Source organism: Penicillium psychrofluorescens, assembly GCF_964197705.1.
Source record: "Penicillium psychrofluorescens genome assembly, chromosome: 3".
NCBI classification, from domain to species: domain Eukaryota; kingdom Fungi; phylum Ascomycota; class Eurotiomycetes; order Eurotiales; family Aspergillaceae; genus Penicillium; species Penicillium psychrofluorescens.
Window position 1 is genome coordinate 3,955,188 of NC_133441.1, and position 20,141 is coordinate 3,975,328.

The following is a 20,141-nucleotide window of genomic DNA, read 5'->3' on the forward strand; positions in this document are numbered from 1 at the left end:
GGTTCCATCACCGCGGCCCATTGCGCGTGCACCCCTTCTATCCACCATGCCATCACCCTTCCTAACCCCCGGGTCGACCGCCCAAGCTGATGGCCTCGCCCTGCTCCACCTCCGCCGCGACCAAAGCATCCCGACGATCCTCCGCTCCTATGACGACGAGAACCAGGGCTACGACGAGGGCAGGGTAGAGAACACGCGATTCGGCTCATTCCCGCACAGCACGCTCATCAACAAGCCATGGGGCTCGCAGATTATCGCCTCCGTAGTCGACACGGGCTCGCGCGGCCGAAAATCCGACGCTGCGAAGAAGCGCAAAGCCGATGAGCTCGATGCGTCGGGGACGACGACCGGCGCGGATGATGAGAAGTCTTCGTTGAAGAAACCCGTCAGTGCTTCGAGTGGGTTCATTCATCTTATAGCACCGACTCCGGAAGCCTGGACTTTGTCCCTTCCACACCGGACGCAGGTCGTCTACACCCCGGACTACAGCTACATCCTGCACCGCCTCCGCGCTAGGCCTGGAAACACGGTGATTGAAGCTGGCGCAGGGAGTGGGTCGTTCACGCATGCGTCGGTCCGTGCCGTGTTCAACGGATACCCAGACTCCACGGCACCAGCACCGAAACGACGACGACTGGGCAAAGTGTGCAGCTACGAGTTCCACGAACCGCGCGCGGGGCGTGTGAAAGAGGAAGTCAGCCAGCACGGACTAGACGGGATAGTGGAAGTGACGCATCGCGACGTCTACGAAGACGGCTTTTTACTGGACGACCCCAAGACCGGCAGGTCGCCCAATGCCAACGCCATCTTCCTCGACTTGCCTGCGCCGTGGCTCGCGCTGAAACATCTCGTGCGCAACCCGCCCTCTGGCACGGTGTCTCCGCTGGACCCGTCCTCGCCTGCGTACCTGTGCACGTTCTCGCCGTGTCTCGAGCAGGCGGAGCGCACGATTAGCACTATGCGGCAGCTGGGCTGGCTGTCTATTACCATGGTCGAGGTGAATCATCATATGATTGATGTGAAGCGGGAGCGCATTGGACTAGATGCGCAGGGTGTGCGCGGAGCGCTTGTGGCCCCCCGGTCTGTGGATGAGGCCGTGGCCAAAATGCGCAGCGATGAGAACCGCACTCGACGGTTTCGCGAGGCCGAGGCCGAAGGTAGATCCGTGGAGGATGAGAGAAAGACCTTGGACAAGGAGCAACCCGCTCAAACACCGTCAGAGATTCCTTCATACGGCCTGGGCCGATTAGTGCACCGGACAGAGGACAACCTTAAAACCCACACATCATACCTGGTCTTCGCCATTTTGCCGCGGGAATGGTCGGAGGAGGACGAGCAGAAATGCAGAGAGAAGTGGCCATCCGCACAGACGGATGCGGACGCAACTGCCGCGCCCAAAAGTAAACGGCAGATGAAACAGGAGGCTAGGGCAAAGCGGCAACAGGAGGAGCAGGAGGCACAGGAACAATCCCAGCAAGGGACAGATGCGAAAGATGAGTGACGGCGCTACGTTGTAATATAGGTCTTGGGTCACATAAGATTCCAAATAGCCGTACTCGGCCCGAAAAGAAACACTGTTCTAATTCTATGTAGCATGATATGGGGTGTGTTTGATGTGTATGTTGCAAAAGATGGAGGCTAATGAGCTCAGTATGCAAAATAGTAAGCAACGCCAGGAACGAAAACAGAAATCACAGGTTGTTCTCCGCCCTAAACTTGTCCCATGCCTCGTTCAGCGTTCCGAACACGGCACTAGAGATCATGCGCTGCTCCGTCGTGGCGGTGGTGGAAATCTAGGAAGCACAATGGTCAGAGACGAGCGCTTGATAGTTGAAGGAAGAGAAAGGGCCATACCTTGTCGGGATGCACCTTGGCAATCCCCTTCATATACTGGATCTTCACCTTGTTCGGCAAAACCAGTTCCGACATGTTGATCTTCTTCCATTCGGCCTCGGGCCAGAGTACTGTGTCCAGACTTCCGAGTAGAGCGCGCAGGTTATCCTGCTTGCCATTTTTCCATGCAGTGAGTCGCGCGTCCACACTATCCGAAAGGGCGAATTTCTCTTCGTCTGCGCGGTCCGCGGCCAGATTGGCAGCCCGGAGACGGCTGACGGCCTCCGAGTCCTGACCGGACGGTGACGGGCCACCGGTAAGATCGGACAGAGCAGAAGTCGGCTTCTTGGGTGCAGGAGTGGGCTTCTTCTTTGCTGGGGCCTTTGGTGGCGGCTTGCTAATGCCAGCAGCTTTCTCACAGCGATTGCGTCCTTGGATGCTCGTGCTTCCCCCATGGCCTGACTCCACTGCCAGTTTCCATGCCTGAGCAGCATCCACCCAACGCTCCAGTTGCTCCAATGCCTCCGCTCTGCGCAGCAGTGCTTTGCCAAAGAAATCCTTCATCTGTTTATTGGGCTCACCGTTCCCAAGCTCGATCACTTCAGCTTCACCCTTGGACGGACCAATCACTTGCAGCACTGTATCTGCGTCCTCAATGGCAGACTTAGGCTCGCCAATTTTCAGGGCGGTCATGGCGCGATTACTGCGGATGATGATGGTGATTGGGTGTTTGTCAGGGAGCATGCTGAGGGCTGTGGAGAAACTTTGATGTGCGGCCGCATAATCGCCCCGTTTGTATGCTTCTGAAGCCTTCTCCCGGTGTCGATGTGTAGATTGAAGAGCCTCTTGCGATACGGGTGGTATGGATCGCGGCGGAGCTTTCGAGCGTAATGCAAGGGGAGTTGAAGGTTTCGAGGAACGCGGAGTTTGAGTTGTTGGAGTGGGCCGAGAGGACGAAGATGGGGCAGGAGACTCGAACAGATCAACGTTGGGTTCCGCTGCTGGTGGTGGTGCTTGCGGCCGCCTCCGTCTTGCTGGACTGACGTACGCATGCGCTGACTGCTGTTCCACTGCAACTCGAGACAGGGGAGACCTGGAGTCTGCTCGGGACTGGTCTGGTGGCCGCTGAAGGAAGCTAGGCCGCTGTGAAGGCTGAGCAGTGCCAGGAGAGCGTAAGTCACTGCCAGGCTGAGGACTCTCACGTGGACGAGTAGACTTTCGAGGTGGTCGCGAGTCTCCAGACTCAAGGAGAAGTGCCTCGTCGGTCCAGTTATCTCCATTTGCTTGTGATTGAGCTGGCTCGCCTCGTCCATGTGAGGGTGGCGATTGTGTCCACGGCTCTTCTTGTGCAGGGGACGCATCCCTCATCCACTTGGGTTGGTTGGGGTCATGATCTGCGTTAAATTCATGTACCGCTCGCTGAAACTTCTTGTTTCCGGTCTTCCAGAGAGAAGTGGCTGATTTCAGCAGATTGTTGCCAAATTGCGACGCCAGTTGAGCCGGATCCTTCTCTGCCGACGCTTGACTCCGACCATCTTCGCGCATCCAAGAAGGGGCATCGCGCGCTTGTCTGTCCTTTCTTTCCATTCGTTCGCTGGAAGGACCATTGGCCGTAGGTCGAGTTTGGGATTTTTGCCGGGATTGAGAATGGGCCTGTGTAAGAAGCCAGCCAACGGCAGCCTGTACGTCCGTCCCAGACTCAGTTGATTGCAACGCCTGTCGTGCTTTGTCGGCAGGAAACCCCATGTCCACAAGCTCTGCAATTGCACGGTTAGCCTCGCTGGATGGCATTGAAGAGACGTCGGCAGCGGGTGAAGGTGGTTCCGGACGCGGAATCTCAGAGACGGGCTTCCCTAGCAGACCGAGAAAATCGTCATCCTCGGTCGGTGCAGCTGTGCGCGGCGGAGCAGACTTGGGCTTCAATTGGTTGAGACCAAATGGATCATCGTCGTCCAGCGCCGCCACTCCCTCGGTGTTATCACGCATGGTAATTCCCCCGCTCGCTGGACTCTGGACTCTGTTCGCATCGCTTCTGGGGCTTGGGATGGGGAAATTGGTTGACGCGTCCACCGGCGCAGCGGAGTTGAAAGCGGCGAGAATATCGTCGTCGTCGGCGGCGGCGGGCGGAGGAGCGTGGTTCGTGCTAACGGCCGGACTGTGGGAGCGTCCTTGCTCCAAGCTATCCCAAAACTGGTTGTTTTGGCCACCGTACTGGGCCTCAAAGCGAGTACGATTCTCCACATCCTTCTTGGCTTTCTCTTCTTGCAATCGCTTCTGCTGCTCGACTAGGGACAGGTTCTTGTTTCCGGCGGAGGGCCCGAAGGAGACAAGGTTGGCAAAGCTGTCGCCAGCCGATGGAGCCGGTTTCGCTGGCGAGCTGGAGCGGTTTGAGGCTGTTGACACTGGAGTTGACCTGCCGGAGGTACCATTTGGTCGCGCGGTGGCATACAAGAGGCCGGAGCTCATGGGGGGTGGTTTTTGGGGGGCATTTGAGTTGGATGAGGACCAACTCAGCCCAGACAGGTCGTCCATTCTGAGGACAGAGGGAGCAATTCAGGAACGAGAGAAGGCGTGGTCCATCTCACGCACGACATGCAAGAAACGTGAACATGTGTACCAGACAGACAGACAGACTCCCTGTGGGGTCCGGACCACATGACGCCACTTGTCACGTGATCGCCTGTCAGTTGAAAACTATAGGACTGAGATGATCCGGATCACTCAGAAGGGACTTGTATAGTGGGCAAAGGGAATAGTTCTGCTATGATCATCATAGGAACTCGGCTCTGATGTGGAATCTATTTAAACGTCAAGAGTCATTCATGACCAGGGTGACATCTATCAAGCATAGGTAGGGCATAAATTTGAAAGAATAGGTCTCCATGGCCAGAGCAATTCTATTTATCCAGAGGATCCTATGTGCAAATCCTCTCGCTGTGGGCTACCTAAGTGAGTGGTGTGATCATAGGAAGCCAATAGCCTAAACCCTATCCACACTAAGACTTTGTTGCTCAACCCACAACAATGGCTATTGTGTTATCTACAAACATGATTGAACTTTCATGATTCTGATTTTCCGCCCCCTAGTGACATAGGAGATGCTTGAATAATTCTTCACAATCCTTTCTCTCGAATTGACCACCGGTTCGTGCATTGTGGCCGCATTAGTGAATCCTGAGCGTGACCCAGTTCGGCAGTTCTCCCGTTGATGTGGCAGGGTGTGGCTCTCAATTGGGCCGTAGTTAGGAACGTGCAGCGGGACACAGTTGCCATGCAGTCCTCATCACTTTGCTCAACTCACTATCTGAAACGATGGATTTCCCAGCCTGGCCGTTTTCATTTCTCCATCCGAGACCCGCCCGACAGAGCTTAGCTGATGGGTCTAGTCTCGTCAGCCACCACTGCATCATGATTATTTAGGCCCCTCATCTGCTGCTACTGTCAGAGTTTTTTTTTTTCCCCTGTAATCTTCACAGCCTACTTTACAAGCAACGGTCGAATTTCCGGGCACCCGACGCGCACGGATTGAGGAGTCAAAGACAAACAAACTCTACTCCATCAACTGCCCCTTCGGGTAGAGACAAGGCGCGCGGTAGCGAGTTAGTAGGCAGAGTGGGCCATAGAGTTAGAGGGTAAATTTCCATAGCCCAACATTCACGGACAACCCCCGCGACGGGTAGTTTCAGCTTAAGCGGCGTCCGTGCTGAAACTAGTTACCGCAGAAGGATTACACTATGCAATAGAGTGCAGGGATTCGCTCGGCTCGCTATGGATAGTTAGTCTGTTATGCGTATCATGATTAATGAATCCAGACACTTGTCCCTTGCAGAGGGCCGGGCCTAGCGCTGACCGGGGGAACATGTACAGAGGGAGAATAATATAATAACAGATTGGTTTTGCCCGGAGCACACCGGAGACCATGGGACATCGATGGAGACCAGATCGTTACCCACCGGATTCTAGATCCCGAGCACAGGGCAATTGGGAATGTCTGGTACGCCAGTCCGTGCTTGCACTACTCGGGAAAAGCCTCATCGCCGCGCGATCTATAATGACCACGGACGATTCAACCTTGCACAGCAGCTTGAGAGGGGAACGGTCTTCCGACCGGTCGATTATCCACTCGGGGAGGATAAGTGGCGCTTTGGGTCTCCGTTCTAGGAAATCGGTGCGTAGGAACAAAGCCAGTAATTCCAGTCGGGATCTGCCCCGCTATTGAGAAAATTCCCGTGCGAGGGGATCAGGGGTAGTGAGGTAGTGGGTAGAGTGAAGGAGGGTTGGATTTTCATTGTTGTAGATATCGCCTTATCGCGCCTCCTCCCTCCCTCCTTCATTCTTCTTCATCCATTCCCACCTTCCCTCCTCTCCTCCCCTCTCTCCTACCACTCCCATCATGGGCCTGTTCAAGCGCAAGGACTCGACCAGGTCGACGCACAGCGAAAGGGACGAGCGCGAATCCTTTGTCTCTGTCAACAGCGCCCGCACCTCGAACACATCGTTGCGCTCGCCCGGCTACAAGGGCAGTGCCCTGCCAGCTTCCATCCCCGAGATGCCCATTGCACGCCCGCCCGACCCAGCATTAGACCCCGCCGCGTATCTGCGCAGCATCCACGCCGTGCGCGAACGTACCATGATCGTGTTCAACAAGGCCAAGAAGAATCAGCTGAACCACTTTGATGTCGACCTCTCCAAGTTCCAGGCGACGGCCTCGTACGTCGTGTCCATCATCAAAGTAAGTCCAACCACCATCCCCCCTCCGATGACGAAGCTAATCTGCTACCCGTGAAGAGAGACTACGCCCCGGAGTACGAGTCGATCCCGCCGCACGGCCGCTGGCAGCACTTCGACATCGGTGGCCGTCCACGCATCCAGCAGCTGCTGCAGTCGTGGCCCTCCAGCATCGACTCGCAGGAACGTACCCGTCGCTTGATCGATCTTTTCGTGGTTTCGGTCCTGCTGGATGCGGGCGCGGGAAACAAATGGTGCTACAAATCCAAAGAATCGGGAAAAATCTATTCGCGCAGTGAAGGTCTGGCCGTGGCGAGTCTCGAGATGTTTAAAACGGGCCTGTTCAGCAGCGACCCCACCGAGCCATGCCAGGTGGACGGTGCGGGGCTGAAGAAAGTGACGATGGAAATATTGGCCAGGGGTATGCAGCACTCCGAATCGAATCCGCTGGCTGGGCTCGAGGGCCGCGCGGGGTTGTTGGTACGGTTGTCGGAGGCACTGAACAACCAGGACTTTTTTGGGGTCGATGCCCGGCCAGGAAACATGCTAGACTACCTGCTCTGCCACCCGTCGACCCTGGCTTCCTCCGTGCCCATTGTTCCCATCACCACGTTATGGACGGTGCTCATGGATGGGCTCTCTCCCATCTGGCCGCCCTCGCGAACCCAGATTGACGGAATATCCATTGGCGATGCCTGGGTGTGCTCGGACATGCCCAACTCACCCCCCGCGCAGCCGTGGGAAAGCATCGTCCCTTTCCACAAGCTGACCCAATGGCTGTGCTACTCCATCATGGTCCCCATGTCGAAATTAATGCATATCCACTTCGCCGGCGCCGATCTCCTGACTGGCCTTCCGGAGTATCGCAACGGTGGGCTTCTCATCGACATGGGTCTGATGACCCTCAAGCCTCGAGATCTGGAGCGTGGCATTCAATACTACCGCGAAAACGCTCGGATTAAAGGCCAGCCCAACATCGAAGTGGTTCCGCTATTTTCCACCGATGATGATGTGATCGTCGAGTGGCGCGCCGCCACTGTTGGGTTCTTGGACGAGCTCCTCGACGAGGTGAACTCCCAATTGGGGCTGCAGGCTGCGGAGGACCAATTGTCGCTAGCGCAGATGCTGGAAGCGGGCACATGGAAGGTGAGTCTCCCGCGCGGAGGCGAAGCGACAGAAAGAAGACAACTGGCTAACCAGATTGGCTTATAGGGCGGCCGTGAAATCGCCGAGGTCTCCAGGCCCAACACCAAAGAACCACCGATCATGATTCGATCCGATGGCACCGTTTTTTAATAATGTCCTACGAGTCTCATGCTAATCGACGTCCTCACTATGGGGGCGTGCTTATGAACTGTTGATGACGACTTTCTTATTACCTATAACTGATGATGATTTTATTTTTGGTACATTTGGCTCTTCCGGGCTTCATTGCATGGTCGGCTGATATCGACACCTTGGATATCCGTGGCGTTTGAGCTCTCACTACTACATAAATATCTGCATGAGACGAAATCAATTGGTGACGCGATGCCGTTAATTCAAGACATCTGCCTTTTTTTGTTTCTGTGTAGCTTTCCACAGTCTATTTACCTTCCCCAAAGTACCTGGATTCCTCCCCGTCATATCACGTGCTCGGGCCAACCTTGATCCGGCCCCTCCGCATCCATGCAGCCCTCGGTCACCTGCCCCCCTCATGCACCGTCTTGTTGCTCCAATTCCACCCGGTCCCAGTTATGACTTGTCCGAACTACTGACCCCGAATAGTCGTCCCAGCTTGTCCTTCTAGCTGGTCGTGAGTTGCCTCTCCCTCACAACCCGAGTGTCCCCGCTCTTGCGGGGCATCCGCACCCAAGCTCGCCAACATGGATGCACGTAAGAAGAAGAGAAAGGTGCTGCTGATGGGCAAGAGTGGCTCCGGAAAATCGTCCATGCGCTCAATCATCTTCAGCAATTATGTTGCAAAAGACGTGCGGCGACTAGGTGCTACCATTGACGTGGAGCACAGCCATGTCAAGTTCATGGGCAACCTAACCCTCAACCTATGGGATTGTGGAGGGTGAGTTACTCTTGTCCCTGTCCCATTCCAATATTAAACGAAGCCACAGACAAGACGCTTTCATGGAAACATACCTCGCCTCGCAAAGGGGCAACATCTTCTCCGACGTCGCCGTGCTCATCTACGTCTTCGACATCGAATCCCGCGAGGTTGAGCGCGACCTCGACACCTACAGCGCAATCATTGACGCCCTCCGTGAATTCAGCCCCTACGCCTATGTCTTCTGTCTCGTCCACAAAATGGACCTCATCCAAGCTGAGCACCGCCAACGCATCTACGACGAACGCTCGGCCCTCATCCGCTCCCGCTCCGCACATTTCCACATCGACACCTTCGCCAGCAGTATCTGGGATCAATCGCTGTACAAAGCCTGGGCGGGGATCGTGCACAAACTCATTCCCAACCTGACGGTTATCGAGCGCTTTCTCTCGGCATTCGCGAAGAAGATTGACGCCGAGGAGGTTATCCTCTTTGAAAGATCGACCTTTCTGACGGTAACCTCTGTTTCCTCGACAATAGGCGATCTCAACCCTATCTTCGATCGCCATGAACGGCTATCGAATATCATGAAGGCGTTTAAGCATTGCGCTGCACGGAACACATTGACGACACCTGCTTCGGCCGGGTTTGTGGTTATGCATACCAAGACCCCGCAGTTTAATATCTTCTTGGGGAGATTCACAGACAACACATATATTTTCATTGTCGTGCCGCCGGGCGAAGCGGCGTACAACTGCGCTGTGCTGAATACCATGCTCGCTCGTGAGGGCTTCGCGAAAGCAGCCGCCTCTGGACGTGGCGATGGGTTCCCATTACCGCCGCCTGAGGTGCCGGATGATCATACTGCGAATGAGCCAGTCTCCTGAGCTTTACATGCAGTTGGTACGGTCTAGTCCGGCGTTTTATGGTGGTGAAAAACAAAACCAGAAATAAGGAAAGCAAGTTACTTGGCTATGATAACGGGCGCTGAACTAAATGAAACTATCACGGCGTTGCGGTACGACGATCAATGCATTTTCCCTCCCTTTTTCTCTTCTCCTCCTTTCTTTTCCCTCGCTTCTGTCTGGTTGAACATTTGAGAATCGAGATACCCCCAAGCTTTTTCCGTGGCATTTGTTATTTTCATTGGTCGTATATGTCTCCATCATTTTCGTCTCATTCTCGACTTTCTTTTTTTTTTTGTTGCCTTGCTCTTTCTAGTGTGTATTTCCAGTGAATATTTGGCTCATTCAATTCAATCACTATTCTGGAAGTACTTGGTATATTGTAGGAACTGTAATGCTTCTTACGACGCGCTCACAAATCTATGTTCTAGGTCCGCGATGTTCAGATTACACATGGATCAGATGTATATTGAAATAAAGCCCTCCGAATAACTCTCTCCCAGACAACGAAGCCAAAATAGTACAAATATCGTTTACGTTCACTGAAATAAAGAAATTCAAGCAGGCTCGTGTTCCACCTTCTCCGTCTTTCCTGATATCTCGCTTGCATCTCGGATCAGGTCAATGTCCGCAGACTTGAACTTCCATGCCGGCGTACCCTTTTCGAATAGAATGTCAAGCTCTTCATAAGTTCGTCCTTTCGTCTCCGGAAGTCGGAATATGCACCAAACAATAGAAAGCGTGGCAATCCCCATCCACACAAAGGCCGTCTTTCCCTTCAAATTGGCCGCCGTGGGGTTGATGAGATACGGTTCTATCAGTCCCGTAATCAGGTTCGTGCAAATATAAGCATTTCGCGCCAGAGACAACGTCTGGGAGCGGACCCTTGTGGCTGAGATTTCGGCTGCGAGAGCAAATGATTGCGGGCCCAGTGTGATCGAATATATGGCGAGCCAAACCAGAGTTAAGATTGCCTGAGTCCAAGTATCAACGTTACTTGTGGCTGCCGGATATGAAAGAGCGCCAATGATGAGTAGAGTAAGGGTCATCAATGTCAACCCCCCGATGATCATGGACCGTCGCCCAAACCATCGCATCAGTACCCATGAGCAACAAGTTGCCACGAAGGCGACCGCAAAGCCGATAAAGTTGAGCTTATATGAGTTTGCAGAGCTGAGGCCTGCTTGGGTAAAGAAGTAGGTGCTTCCATAAGCAAACTGTTCTCCGGACAGAGTCTGTGCCATCAAGACCATACACGCAATCTCTGTCCGGCGGAGATTTGTCCCTTGGAAACAGTCCGAATAAGTAGATTCTGTCTTTGTGGCTGCTTCCAGGTTGTTCGTGTGGATCATCATGGCTAACTTCGTTTCGATTTCTTCGGAACTCACACCCTGGTGGGAGAGTCGGGTCAAGACGCCTTTGGCTTCTGCAATCCGATTCTTTCGGATGAGCCACCAGGGAGAATCCGGGGCCATAAAGGCCAGGACAAACAGTGGAACCGGCCACATCCATTGAAGAGCCAAAGGGATCCGAAAAGCCCACTCCGTTGGATTGTTGATGAGACCTTGCAAAACACCAGCAGCGACAAGCTGGCCAATCACCCAGCAAATGTTGATAAAAGACGTCAAGATACCTCGAAGTGCAAGTGGACATATCTCGGAAGCGTACGCGGAGCCCAAGATGCCGAAAACCCCCCACGGAATGCTGCAAAGGATCAGGCCGAGGAGCAACACCGGGAGATTTGGTGCGAAGAAGGGGATGAAGATGAAAGCACACAAGACAGATAAGCTGACCATGATCACCTGGCGGTGACCAAATCTCTCCGTTACAAACCCGTTGATTATCAAACCAATTACACTGCCTGATGTGGGCGCAAGGCTCAACGCAACTTGCCAGCTTGTGGGAATGAGCCATTCGTTCAGCCCCGGGTAGAACGTCCCATACTTCTTCTTGAACTGGGGGTAGGCGTAGAAGTTGGTGATCAAGATGGTGTCATAACCTTCCATGATTATAGTGAAAGACAGGGCGATAGCCCAAAAGGTTGCAGTGGGGTATCGCCTAACCGCCTGCCAGAAATTCAGACTGTGCTCATCTCTCGTAGCTATCTCGGCTGCCGCGTCCAACGCGCGAGATTGCTTGGCCCCATCGAGTCCAATTTCGTCCATCAATGAGGATTCATTCGGCGGCATATCTGCTAGTTAGCTGTCCGCTCAAAGTAGCAGTCGTAAAGTGTGAAATGTATATGATGATTAACGCTTATGTTGTACCGTATCACTTGCAGGGCTCGGCATTTATATACCGACGGCATAGCCAAGCCAGGGACAGAATCTTGCGCTTTGACTTTCATCTGAGAACAAAGAACAGGCTTCTGTAACCTATATTGTACACGCAGGCCACATGCGGGGAAGTATGTAAATGCCCATTTAGCGTTTGGACCGCGATCCTTTCATATCCCCAGAATTTATTGACTGTGCCTATGATTACCTTGTTTGTATTAGAGTTCCTTTTCCCCACGCGGGGTGGAAGCTCAAAATGGCATAAGCTCCTAATATAAATCCGGGGCCTCATACTCCGTGATCTACTTTGTCATGGGGCCATGGTTGATTACCCCAGGTTCGGGTTTATGTCCGGGGAACTCAGCGGATGCAGACAACCGCGGGACCCACGTCGCGAACTACTGGTCTTTCCATGCGCTCAGACTGGTCGCCAAACGACTCGAGCTTACGACTCACAACAACCACGCTCGTGGGATTGATTATTATTCGAGCCGCCTCCCCTTTAGGGCACCATAGCCTACGTACCCCCGCTTTACACTCTGATCATTGTTCTGGGCTTTATATTTGCCGGGACACTGCTACGCTGACCCCATTCATTCTCCTGCTGGTGGAAGCAATATTTTTGATAAATTCGGAAGCTTTCCTTTTGTTTTCTGAAGCAAGCTACAGCAAAATATACATAACTTGCCGGTCATGCCTGCGCTTACTACAGATTACCTAGAAAGGGTTTATGCGGGTGTTTTGGGCAAGCTGGTCGGCGTTTACCTTGGCCGCCCTTTTGAAGGATGGCATTACAATCGCATCATGAAGGAGCTTGGGCCGATCCGGTACTACGTGCACCAGAAACTGGACGTGCCTTTGGTGGTGACAGATGATGATGTGTCCGGCACCTTCGTGTTTTTGCGGGCATTGGAAGAGCACGGAGTATCCCCCGATCTGTCGTCAGAGGCGATCGGGAAGACCTGGCTCAACAACGTTATTGAAAACCGCTCTGTCTTCTGGTGGGGAGGCAATGGTATCTCGACCGAACACACCGCGTATCGCAATCTCAAACATGGCATTCCAGCTCCGTTGAGTGGCGCCATCAAAATCAACGGTTCCGCTGTCGCAGAGCAGATAGGCGCCCAGATCTTTATTGACGGGTGGGCGTTGGTGGCACCAGGTAATCCGACGTTGGCTGCGAGACTTGCAGACGCTGCGGGTTCTGTGAGTCATGACGGTGAATCGGTTTACGCAGCCAAATTATGGGCTGCTATGGAAGCTGAGGCGTTTGTCTCGAAAGATGTAAATCATCTGTTGGAGGTAGGTCTCAGCTTTGTGCCTGCCGATTCGCTCATTGCGCGGTTAATCAGCGATATCAAGAATTGGGTGAAAGCGAATGGTGACTGGGAGAAGACCCGTCAGAGAATTGAGGATGTTTACGGCTACGACAAATTCCCTGGCATGTGCCATGTTATCCCAAACCACGGCCTGATGATTATGGCACTTTTATACGCCGGCGATGACTTTCACAAGGCCATGTATATCATCAATACCTCTGGCTGGGACACCGACTGCAATTCAGGAAACGTTGCGTGCCTCGTGGCTATTATGCATGGCCTGGCTGCCTTTGAAGGAGGCCCAGACTGGCTTTGGCCCTTGGCGGACCGTGCGATCATCTCTAGTGCCGATGGAGGCTATTCGATAAATAATGCAGCCCGCATTACATACGACGTGGCCAACCTAGGACGCAAGCTTGCCGGCGAAGAACCGCTGTCTGCTCCGAAAAACGGCGCCCAGTTCCATTTCACCCTTCCCGGCAGTGTTCAGGGCTTTCAGACGACTCGCAATGACTCTTTCCCAGATCTAGTCAAGGTCAAGCAAGCAACCGATGACAAGAACCACCCCGGACTTGCCGTTCACTTGAACGGAGTCACAAACGCAGTCGAGCCTGTTGAAATCCTGACCCAGACATTTTCCCCGCCAGAGGTGGTCAAAATGAGGAGTTATGATCTGATGGCGTCGCCGCTGCTGTATCCCGGACAACACCTGAAAGCTGTGGTGCGAGCTGAGAGAGCCAATACGCTACCAGTCGAGTCTCGATTGAGGCTCAAGGTCTATGGCCCGAATGACAGCCTACGTACCGTTGACGGACCTTCGGTGATGTTGAAGCCCGGCCAAGAGCAGATACTTGAGTGGAGGATCCCAGATGCTCTAGACAGTCAACCCATCCAGCAAGTCGGAATCGCTCTTTCAGTTCCCGAAGGACGTCTGGACGGCCTGGTGTGGTTGGATAGCTTGGGCTGGAGTGGAGCACCGTACCTGTCGCTGAGAAGACCATCAAACGCGCCAGGGGAGTTCTGGAAACGAGCGTGGGTCAATGGGGTAAACAATTTTTTCACCCACCATCCTTCAGACCCATTTTACATTGCACAAGATCGCGGTGAGGGAATTATCCTCTATGGAACCCGAGATTGGACAGATTACCAAGTTGTTTCCGGGCTTACGGTTCGCCTTGGAGGACCTGCCGGTATTGTCTTTCGAGCACGAGGACTCAATCGCTACTACGCCCTACTGTTGCTGGAAGGGAATTGCATAGCACTGGTCAAGGCACGGGATGAAAAGAAAACCGAGCTTGCGAGAGCAGCATTTGATTGGAAGCTTGATACACGGTATGAAGTTACTGTGGCTGTGGAAGGCAGTACGATTAAAACTTCTATTGGTGGCGGACCAAGCTTGGAAGCAACGGACGATGACTATTGTGCTGGTGGAATCGGTCTAGTTGTCGCGGATGGAGCTGTCTCTGCAAACCAGTTTGACGTCGCACCACTCAAATAGACCCTGATTCAAGTTGGGATAGGTAGATTGGAATCACCACTTCATTTAGATACGTCTTTTCATGAACATTCTTTTCAAGCAAGCTGTGGTACTATCAACGTATACCATTGAACAATAGAATAAATAACGCGAGTATCATGGTCATCCATCCTACTCGTGATGTTTTTCCTCTTTCCTGAATACCGTCTGCCTCTCTTGAAGGCTATTGGCGATTCCGATTCGGAATGGGGTGATTGAAATATTACAGGCGGGAAAAAGTGCGGCGATCAGAAATGCGGAGGGTAGCGTCTCTCTTATTCTCCGGCGGTGTATTATTCTAAATGGTACTCGTACAAATACCTTTCAATCAACACCCTGCCTGGCTCAAACTTGCGGGGGATTCAATGATTAGGACCCACATCGGTCAACGAACGACCGATATTTCTCCGTCTCTGCCGCCAAGTATCTCTCCTATTAGGGACGATTACTTTCCAAGGCGTTGCAGTTTGAACTAACATTACCACTGTTAAATCGGAAAATTGTTCGCTCGGAGCAGATGAACATGCTGAGGTTACGTCAAGTCAAGGAACTGACAAGAGGTGAAAGTCCTGGATGATCGTCCATGCAGCGCGTCTTTCTTATCTAGACTTTGGTTGTTGGCGGCACTATCTGAAATAGATGAAACCAGCTGAGCTTTCTCATAGTGAGCTATAGGATAAATTAGACATTACATGTCAAACCATCCCAGGACAATTTTATACAAAGTAATCGGTAGAAAAATAGTTACCTTCCAATTCGTACAATTCATTAACAGACAGGCGGAGAAATAGGAAGCAAAACGGAGAAATAAAAGCACTTGAAGCTGCGCGATGGGAAATTAAGAAATTAACCTTGCCCTAACCTTCCCCACACTGTTATCCCCGGCCGGGGAGCTACAACTGAGGAGGCACACGGGCTTCTCAGTGACTACTATAAATCTGAGATACCAGGCCCGTCCAATTGCAATGTTTTTCTCTTGAGAGATCGACAGAGCATCGTCGTTTGACTCCTTCCCAACGGTTCCGCCTTACAGTTGATATGAAGACAACCGCGGCCATAGCCGTCTTGGCTGCAGCTGGAGCTCATGCGGCTCCTCAGCCCGCAGGTGCAACGGCCACCCAAGCTCGCCCATCGTATACTTTCAGTGCGATGACCTCTGTGAGATATGCCACGCCAAATCCCCGGACATCCCCGGTGACGACTTACATGCCGTCTGCTTCTATGAGCGCCATTCTGCCCTCAAAGCTCGTGACAACCACCTGGAAGAAGGGAGTGGACGCCTCCGACTGGAATAACCCATATGGTCAAGCTGAGTGGAATCGGCGATGGGCACCATTTATGCCCAACATCTCCATTTCAACATTCAGCATCTCGACTACCGTGGCGCCGACACCAATCCCATCGGCATCTTTGATTCTGCCTCCAGACAGTGGGTTCCAATACGGCACACTTGAATCCAATATGACTTTCCCTTCCGACTTTATCTTTGGAGTCTCTGACTCGGCTGGTCAGATCGAGGGCGCTCTTCAAGATGAAGGCCGTACCCCGAGCGTCCTGGACTATCTCAATTTCGCACCGGGTTCGGAGTCCAATTACGTCGCCGACTGGAACTACTATCTCTATAAACAGGACATCGCCCGCATCGCAGCCATGGGCGTGCCCTATTATTATCTTACAATCTCCTGGTCACGGATTCTGCCCTTTGGAGCCAAAGGCACCCCGGTTAACAAGGAAGGTATCGATCACTACAACGACGTGATCAACACTTGTCTCGAGTACGGTGTCAAGCCGATCGTTGCTATGGTCCATGCTGATGAGCCATATGAATTTGTCATGGGTGGAGGTGACGTGCCGGACGCATACTTTTCTCTGAACTCTGGCACTGCCAACACCACATTCGTGGACTCGTTCGTGAACTACGCCCGGATTCTTATGGGCCATTACGGCGACCGCGTGCCTATCTGGATCACGGTCAACGAGCCCTTCTACGAATCCGGCAATCTCGATGGCGCGTACAACATGCTCGAGGCCAACGCACAGATCTACCATATGTACAAGGATCTGGGGGGCAAGGGCATGGTTTCATACAAGAATGCCGATAACTTTGGAGTGCCGCTGAACCCAAACAATCAGTCCGATGTCGCCGCTGCCAACCGTTTCCAAGAGTATCTACTTGGCATCTATTCGAACCCTATCTTCCTAGGCGAGGACCTCCCAGAGAGTGTCACATCTACGCTCACGAATCAGTCGAAGAAACTTACCAAGGAGCAATTGGCTAGGTACAAAGGCACGGCGGATTTCTACGCCATTGATCCATACTCTACCACTTTTGTCACGCAGCCACCTGGGGGAATCGACGCCTGCGCCAACGATCCCTCGAACCCGCTGTGGCCCATGTGCGTCGTGCCGACCTTGATAGACGACAATAACTGGGAAATCGGCTTCTACTCCGCATCTAACGTCTACTACACGCCAACCTACTTCCGCTCTTTCATGAATTGGATGTGGGACACCTACAAGCCCAGCGGCATCATGGTGTCCGAGTTTGGATACCCGGCATGGGACGAGGCGGAGGCTCCGCTGGCCAACCAGAGACAAGATCTGACCCGCTCGCTCTACTACATTTCCTACCTGACAGAGGTTTTAAACTGTATTCACAAGGACGGCGTCAACATCATTGGTGCCCTGGCGTGGTCTGCTCTGGATGACTGGGAGTTCAGCACGTATGCGCAGCATTTTGGGCTTCAGGCTGTGAACCGCACCACAATGGAGCGGACGTACAAGAGATCGTTCTTCGACTTTGTTGGGTTCTTCCAAGCCCACGGGGCGTCTGCATAGTGGAATAGAAAGGAGTGAAACGAGAGTTGCCCATGTGTTGCCGGCGCGTGTATCTGACTCTCAGCCGATGGCATAATGTCTGCTACTTTGAATTCTGTTGGCTGGGTGTTAAGTCTCATCAACACTAGGCAGAGGCAGAATAGACCAGGAACAAAACAATAGTTCATCATTCCATCTAACTATGCTTTTGCGATCTCTCCAACCGCATCCAACGCAGAGACAGGATAGAGCAGAAAGACAAGAGACAAGGGTAGGTAACTAAGCATAAGCGCATTTGGTTATCTATCGGACCGGCCGGTCTCAATCATGGGAGGAAAATCAAGAACAAGAACAGAACGAGATTATGGCGGGCTGTACAGATTGACAATGGATCGATCATCTAGTAACGCAAAAGAAAGCACCTTCCTTTTTCCTCGCCTTATTGCACGTCCGGCATGCGGACAGCAATGTCGCCCGATTGTGTGATGTAGCGGACCCAGGGGAGGGAGGGATATTGCAACTGTAATTTGCGTCAGCATTTCAATGTCTCCTGGCAAGGACTATCATGGCGAATTGAATTAGTTACCTTGGGCTCCGTGATCTTCAAGTACCGCACTTGGATACCGCTCGTGGTGAAATAGGGGATCTCGAACTTGACGTTGATAGGCCGCTTCGATTTGCCCATCTGCCCAGCACCGCCCATGCTGCCTCCGAATCCACCGGTCATGCCGCCACCGCGCTCGTCGTCGCCCTTGACGGACGGCAGACCCAGCTCCGCCCGCATCAGGAACTCCTTGCCGCCGCCAAACTGCTTGATTTTCCAGATGATGGCCGACTTCTCGGGAGCGTAGTGCACCGTGCCGATGTTCGTACGGAAACGGGGGGAATCTGCGTCTTCGGGGACGGGCACGAGGATCTCGACGTTGTTGGCTGTGCTGCGGCGCTTGAATTGGGCCTTGGCCTAGAAGGGAATACGTGTTACCAATGTTGAAGGAACGTGATGCTGAATGCACTTACCTTGAGCATGTACTCAATGCGGGACCCCGAGTGGGACTCAACCACGCACTCCACCCAGATCAATGGCTTGACCTGCGTGTTCAAGCGGTAGCTCATAAGCTCAAACTCACCGTCCGGTGGGATAAAGCTGATCGTTCGGTCGTTCTCAAACCGTGACAGCCGCACGCACTGGTGGAACTTGACATCCTCCATCTCCACCGATTTGGCCCGTGTAGCACGGCCCGTCGTTTCGAACATGGCCTTGTCGTTCAGACCGAGTCGCAGCTCGGGCATTCCGCTCAGATAACACTTCATCTTGACAGCGCCGAGGATCTCGGACCGCAGGACGTTTCCGTTTGCCGACACCAGGAGGTTCAGAGACTCGACCACGTCCAAGAAGACTTCGTTCTTGCGGTAGCGAATTCCTTCGCTACGCCATGAGACGGCGTTTGTGACGGCGATGGGTGGCCGGGCTTGGACTTCCAGCTTGTGTGATTCTTGGGTAATGTACCTAGCAGCACTCGTCAGCAACACATTTGGCAGCCAGTGGGTTCTGCAAGGGCTCCTACTCTTGCAGAATCTTGCTCTCTGTTGTCTGCGGATACCCGAAATCCATCATCTCATCCAGCAATTCGTAGATGACGACAAAGTTATCGCGGATACTCTCCTCCTCCAGCACCTTGAAGTATTCCGTAAAGACCTCAACCAGCTTGTGGAGGAAGAGCAGGATCTCGGCGGCATTTGTGTTTCGCTTCGTCAATGCGAGGATGTAGAGGTTGCTGTGGCGGATATAGAGGTACTACCGTCCAGTCACACGCACATCAGCCACACAAGAGGAGGGTTTTTGTTATTCGAGGGGAGACGCACGTTGATTCCTTCGTGGGAGAAGCAGGGGGGCACGGCAGAGCTTTCTTCTTCGGCATCGTTCAGGAGGGTAGGGAACATCTCGACTGCGGACATGGGAATGTCCCCGCGATAGTTGCGGGCCAGAAGGGTCTACCACGGGGTCAGCATGGCCTGATCACAAATGGGCGAACGGGCATCAATTCTGGAATTGCATCCATTGTTTCCCAACGGAAATACACACCTTGCCCTTGAGGTCGAGGAAGAAGAGAGCGGACGCCATGACGGAGGGGCGGGCGTGTCAAGAGGACAGCAGTGTGTTGAAAGGGCGAGGAGGGATTAGGCGGAGTCTGGGATGGGGGAGAGACAACCAAGCCACATTCTGCGCCTACGGCAGCATGGGACAGTGTCGAAAAGAACAAACAATGAGAGATCGTAGACGGAGCAGGAAGGAGAGCCAAGTCGAGTTCTTGGTTTGGCCTGGTTTGGGGATGGCCCATTTGAGTCGGTGGGGACGGACGAATGGGGTTTAGCGTGGCTCGCCCAATAACAAAATCTCTTTTCCGTTTTTCTCTTTTTCTTCTTCTTCTTCCAACGCTCTCCACAGACAGTGCAAGGCAGTACAAGGTCCTTTCCGGATTTTTCTGCGGTTCCTTTTGGCATTCTGTCAGAGGACCGTCAGTGTCTCAATTACTAGACTTGCGATACCGAGTTGCGAAGACGAATCCTTTGGAAGGGTTCCATAAGAACTGGCCGAGTATTCTACCTACTGTTACTTGGGCGGTGTCAGAGGAACCGGACATACAGAATCAGAGTTATATAGTGATTGATATAAAAGTACATGTACAGCAGAGAGGAACTCGTCGTGTC

General features: G+C 53.1%; 8 protein-coding genes across 8 annotated transcripts; 5 read left to right on the forward strand and 3 right to left on the reverse strand.

Moving 5' to 3' along the window:
• Positions 1-46: 46 nt before the first annotated feature.
• Positions 47-1,501, forward strand: PFLUO_LOCUS5628 (tRNA (adenine-N(1)-)-methyltransferase catalytic subunit trm61; the record flags this gene model as incomplete). Its single annotated transcript, XM_073783092.1, has 1 exon — positions 47-1,501. The coding sequence occupies one exon, from the start codon at positions 47-49 to the stop codon at positions 1,499-1,501; it is 1,455 nt and encodes a 484-aa protein (XP_073639682.1).
• Positions 1,502-1,691: 190 nt separating this feature from the next.
• On the reverse strand, positions 1,692-4,299 carry PFLUO_LOCUS5629 (auxilin-like clathrin-binding protein required for normal clathrin function; the record flags this gene model as incomplete). The annotated part of the gene is made up of 2 exons (XM_073783093.1): positions 1,692-1,793; positions 1,855-4,299. The coding sequence occupies 2 exons, from the start codon at positions 4,297-4,299 to the stop codon at positions 1,692-1,694; spliced, it is 2,547 nt and encodes an 848-aa protein (XP_073639683.1).
• A 1,927-nt stretch (positions 4,300-6,226) lies between these two features.
• On the forward strand, positions 6,227-7,857 carry PFLUO_LOCUS5630 (uncharacterized protein; the record flags this gene model as incomplete). Its single annotated transcript, XM_073783094.1, has 3 exons — positions 6,227-6,565; positions 6,622-7,707; positions 7,774-7,857. The coding sequence occupies 3 exons, from the start codon at positions 6,227-6,229 to the stop codon at positions 7,855-7,857; spliced, it is 1,509 nt and encodes a 502-aa protein (XP_073639684.1).
• A 569-nt stretch (positions 7,858-8,426) lies between these two features.
• Positions 8,427-9,486, forward strand: PFLUO_LOCUS5631 (GTP-binding protein gtr1; the record flags this gene model as incomplete). Its single annotated transcript, XM_073783095.1, has 2 exons — positions 8,427-8,620; positions 8,670-9,486. The coding sequence occupies 2 exons, from the start codon at positions 8,427-8,429 to the stop codon at positions 9,484-9,486; spliced, it is 1,011 nt and encodes a 336-aa protein (XP_073639685.1).
• Positions 9,487-10,061: 575 nt separating this feature from the next.
• On the reverse strand, positions 10,062-11,693 carry PFLUO_LOCUS5632 (uncharacterized protein; the record flags this gene model as incomplete). Its single annotated transcript, XM_073783096.1, has 1 exon — positions 10,062-11,693. One exon carries the CDS (start codon positions 11,691-11,693, stop codon positions 10,062-10,064), a length of 1,632 nt encoding a protein of 543 aa, XP_073639686.1.
• Positions 11,694-12,473: 780 nt separating this feature from the next.
• PFLUO_LOCUS5633 (uncharacterized protein) lies at positions 12,474-14,597 on the forward strand (the record flags this gene model as incomplete). The annotated part of the gene is made up of 1 exon (XM_073783097.1): positions 12,474-14,597. The coding sequence occupies one exon, from the start codon at positions 12,474-12,476 to the stop codon at positions 14,595-14,597; it is 2,124 nt and encodes a 707-aa protein (XP_073639687.1).
• Positions 14,598-15,653: 1,056 nt separating this feature from the next.
• Positions 15,654-17,453, forward strand: PFLUO_LOCUS5634 (uncharacterized protein; the record flags this gene model as incomplete). The annotated part of the gene is made up of 1 exon (XM_073783098.1): positions 15,654-17,453. One exon carries the CDS (start codon positions 15,654-15,656, stop codon positions 17,451-17,453), a length of 1,800 nt encoding a protein of 599 aa, XP_073639688.1.
• A 418-nt stretch (positions 17,454-17,871) lies between these two features.
• On the reverse strand, positions 17,872-19,554 carry PFLUO_LOCUS5635 (AP-1 adaptor complex mu subunit Apm1; the record flags this gene model as incomplete). The annotated part of the gene is made up of 6 exons (XM_073783100.1): positions 17,872-17,952; positions 18,019-18,393; positions 18,450-18,939; positions 18,998-19,227; positions 19,296-19,424; positions 19,516-19,554. 6 exons carry the CDS (start codon positions 19,552-19,554, stop codon positions 17,872-17,874), a joined length of 1,344 nt encoding a protein of 447 aa, XP_073639689.1.
• Between the last annotated feature and the right edge of the window lie 587 nt (positions 19,555-20,141).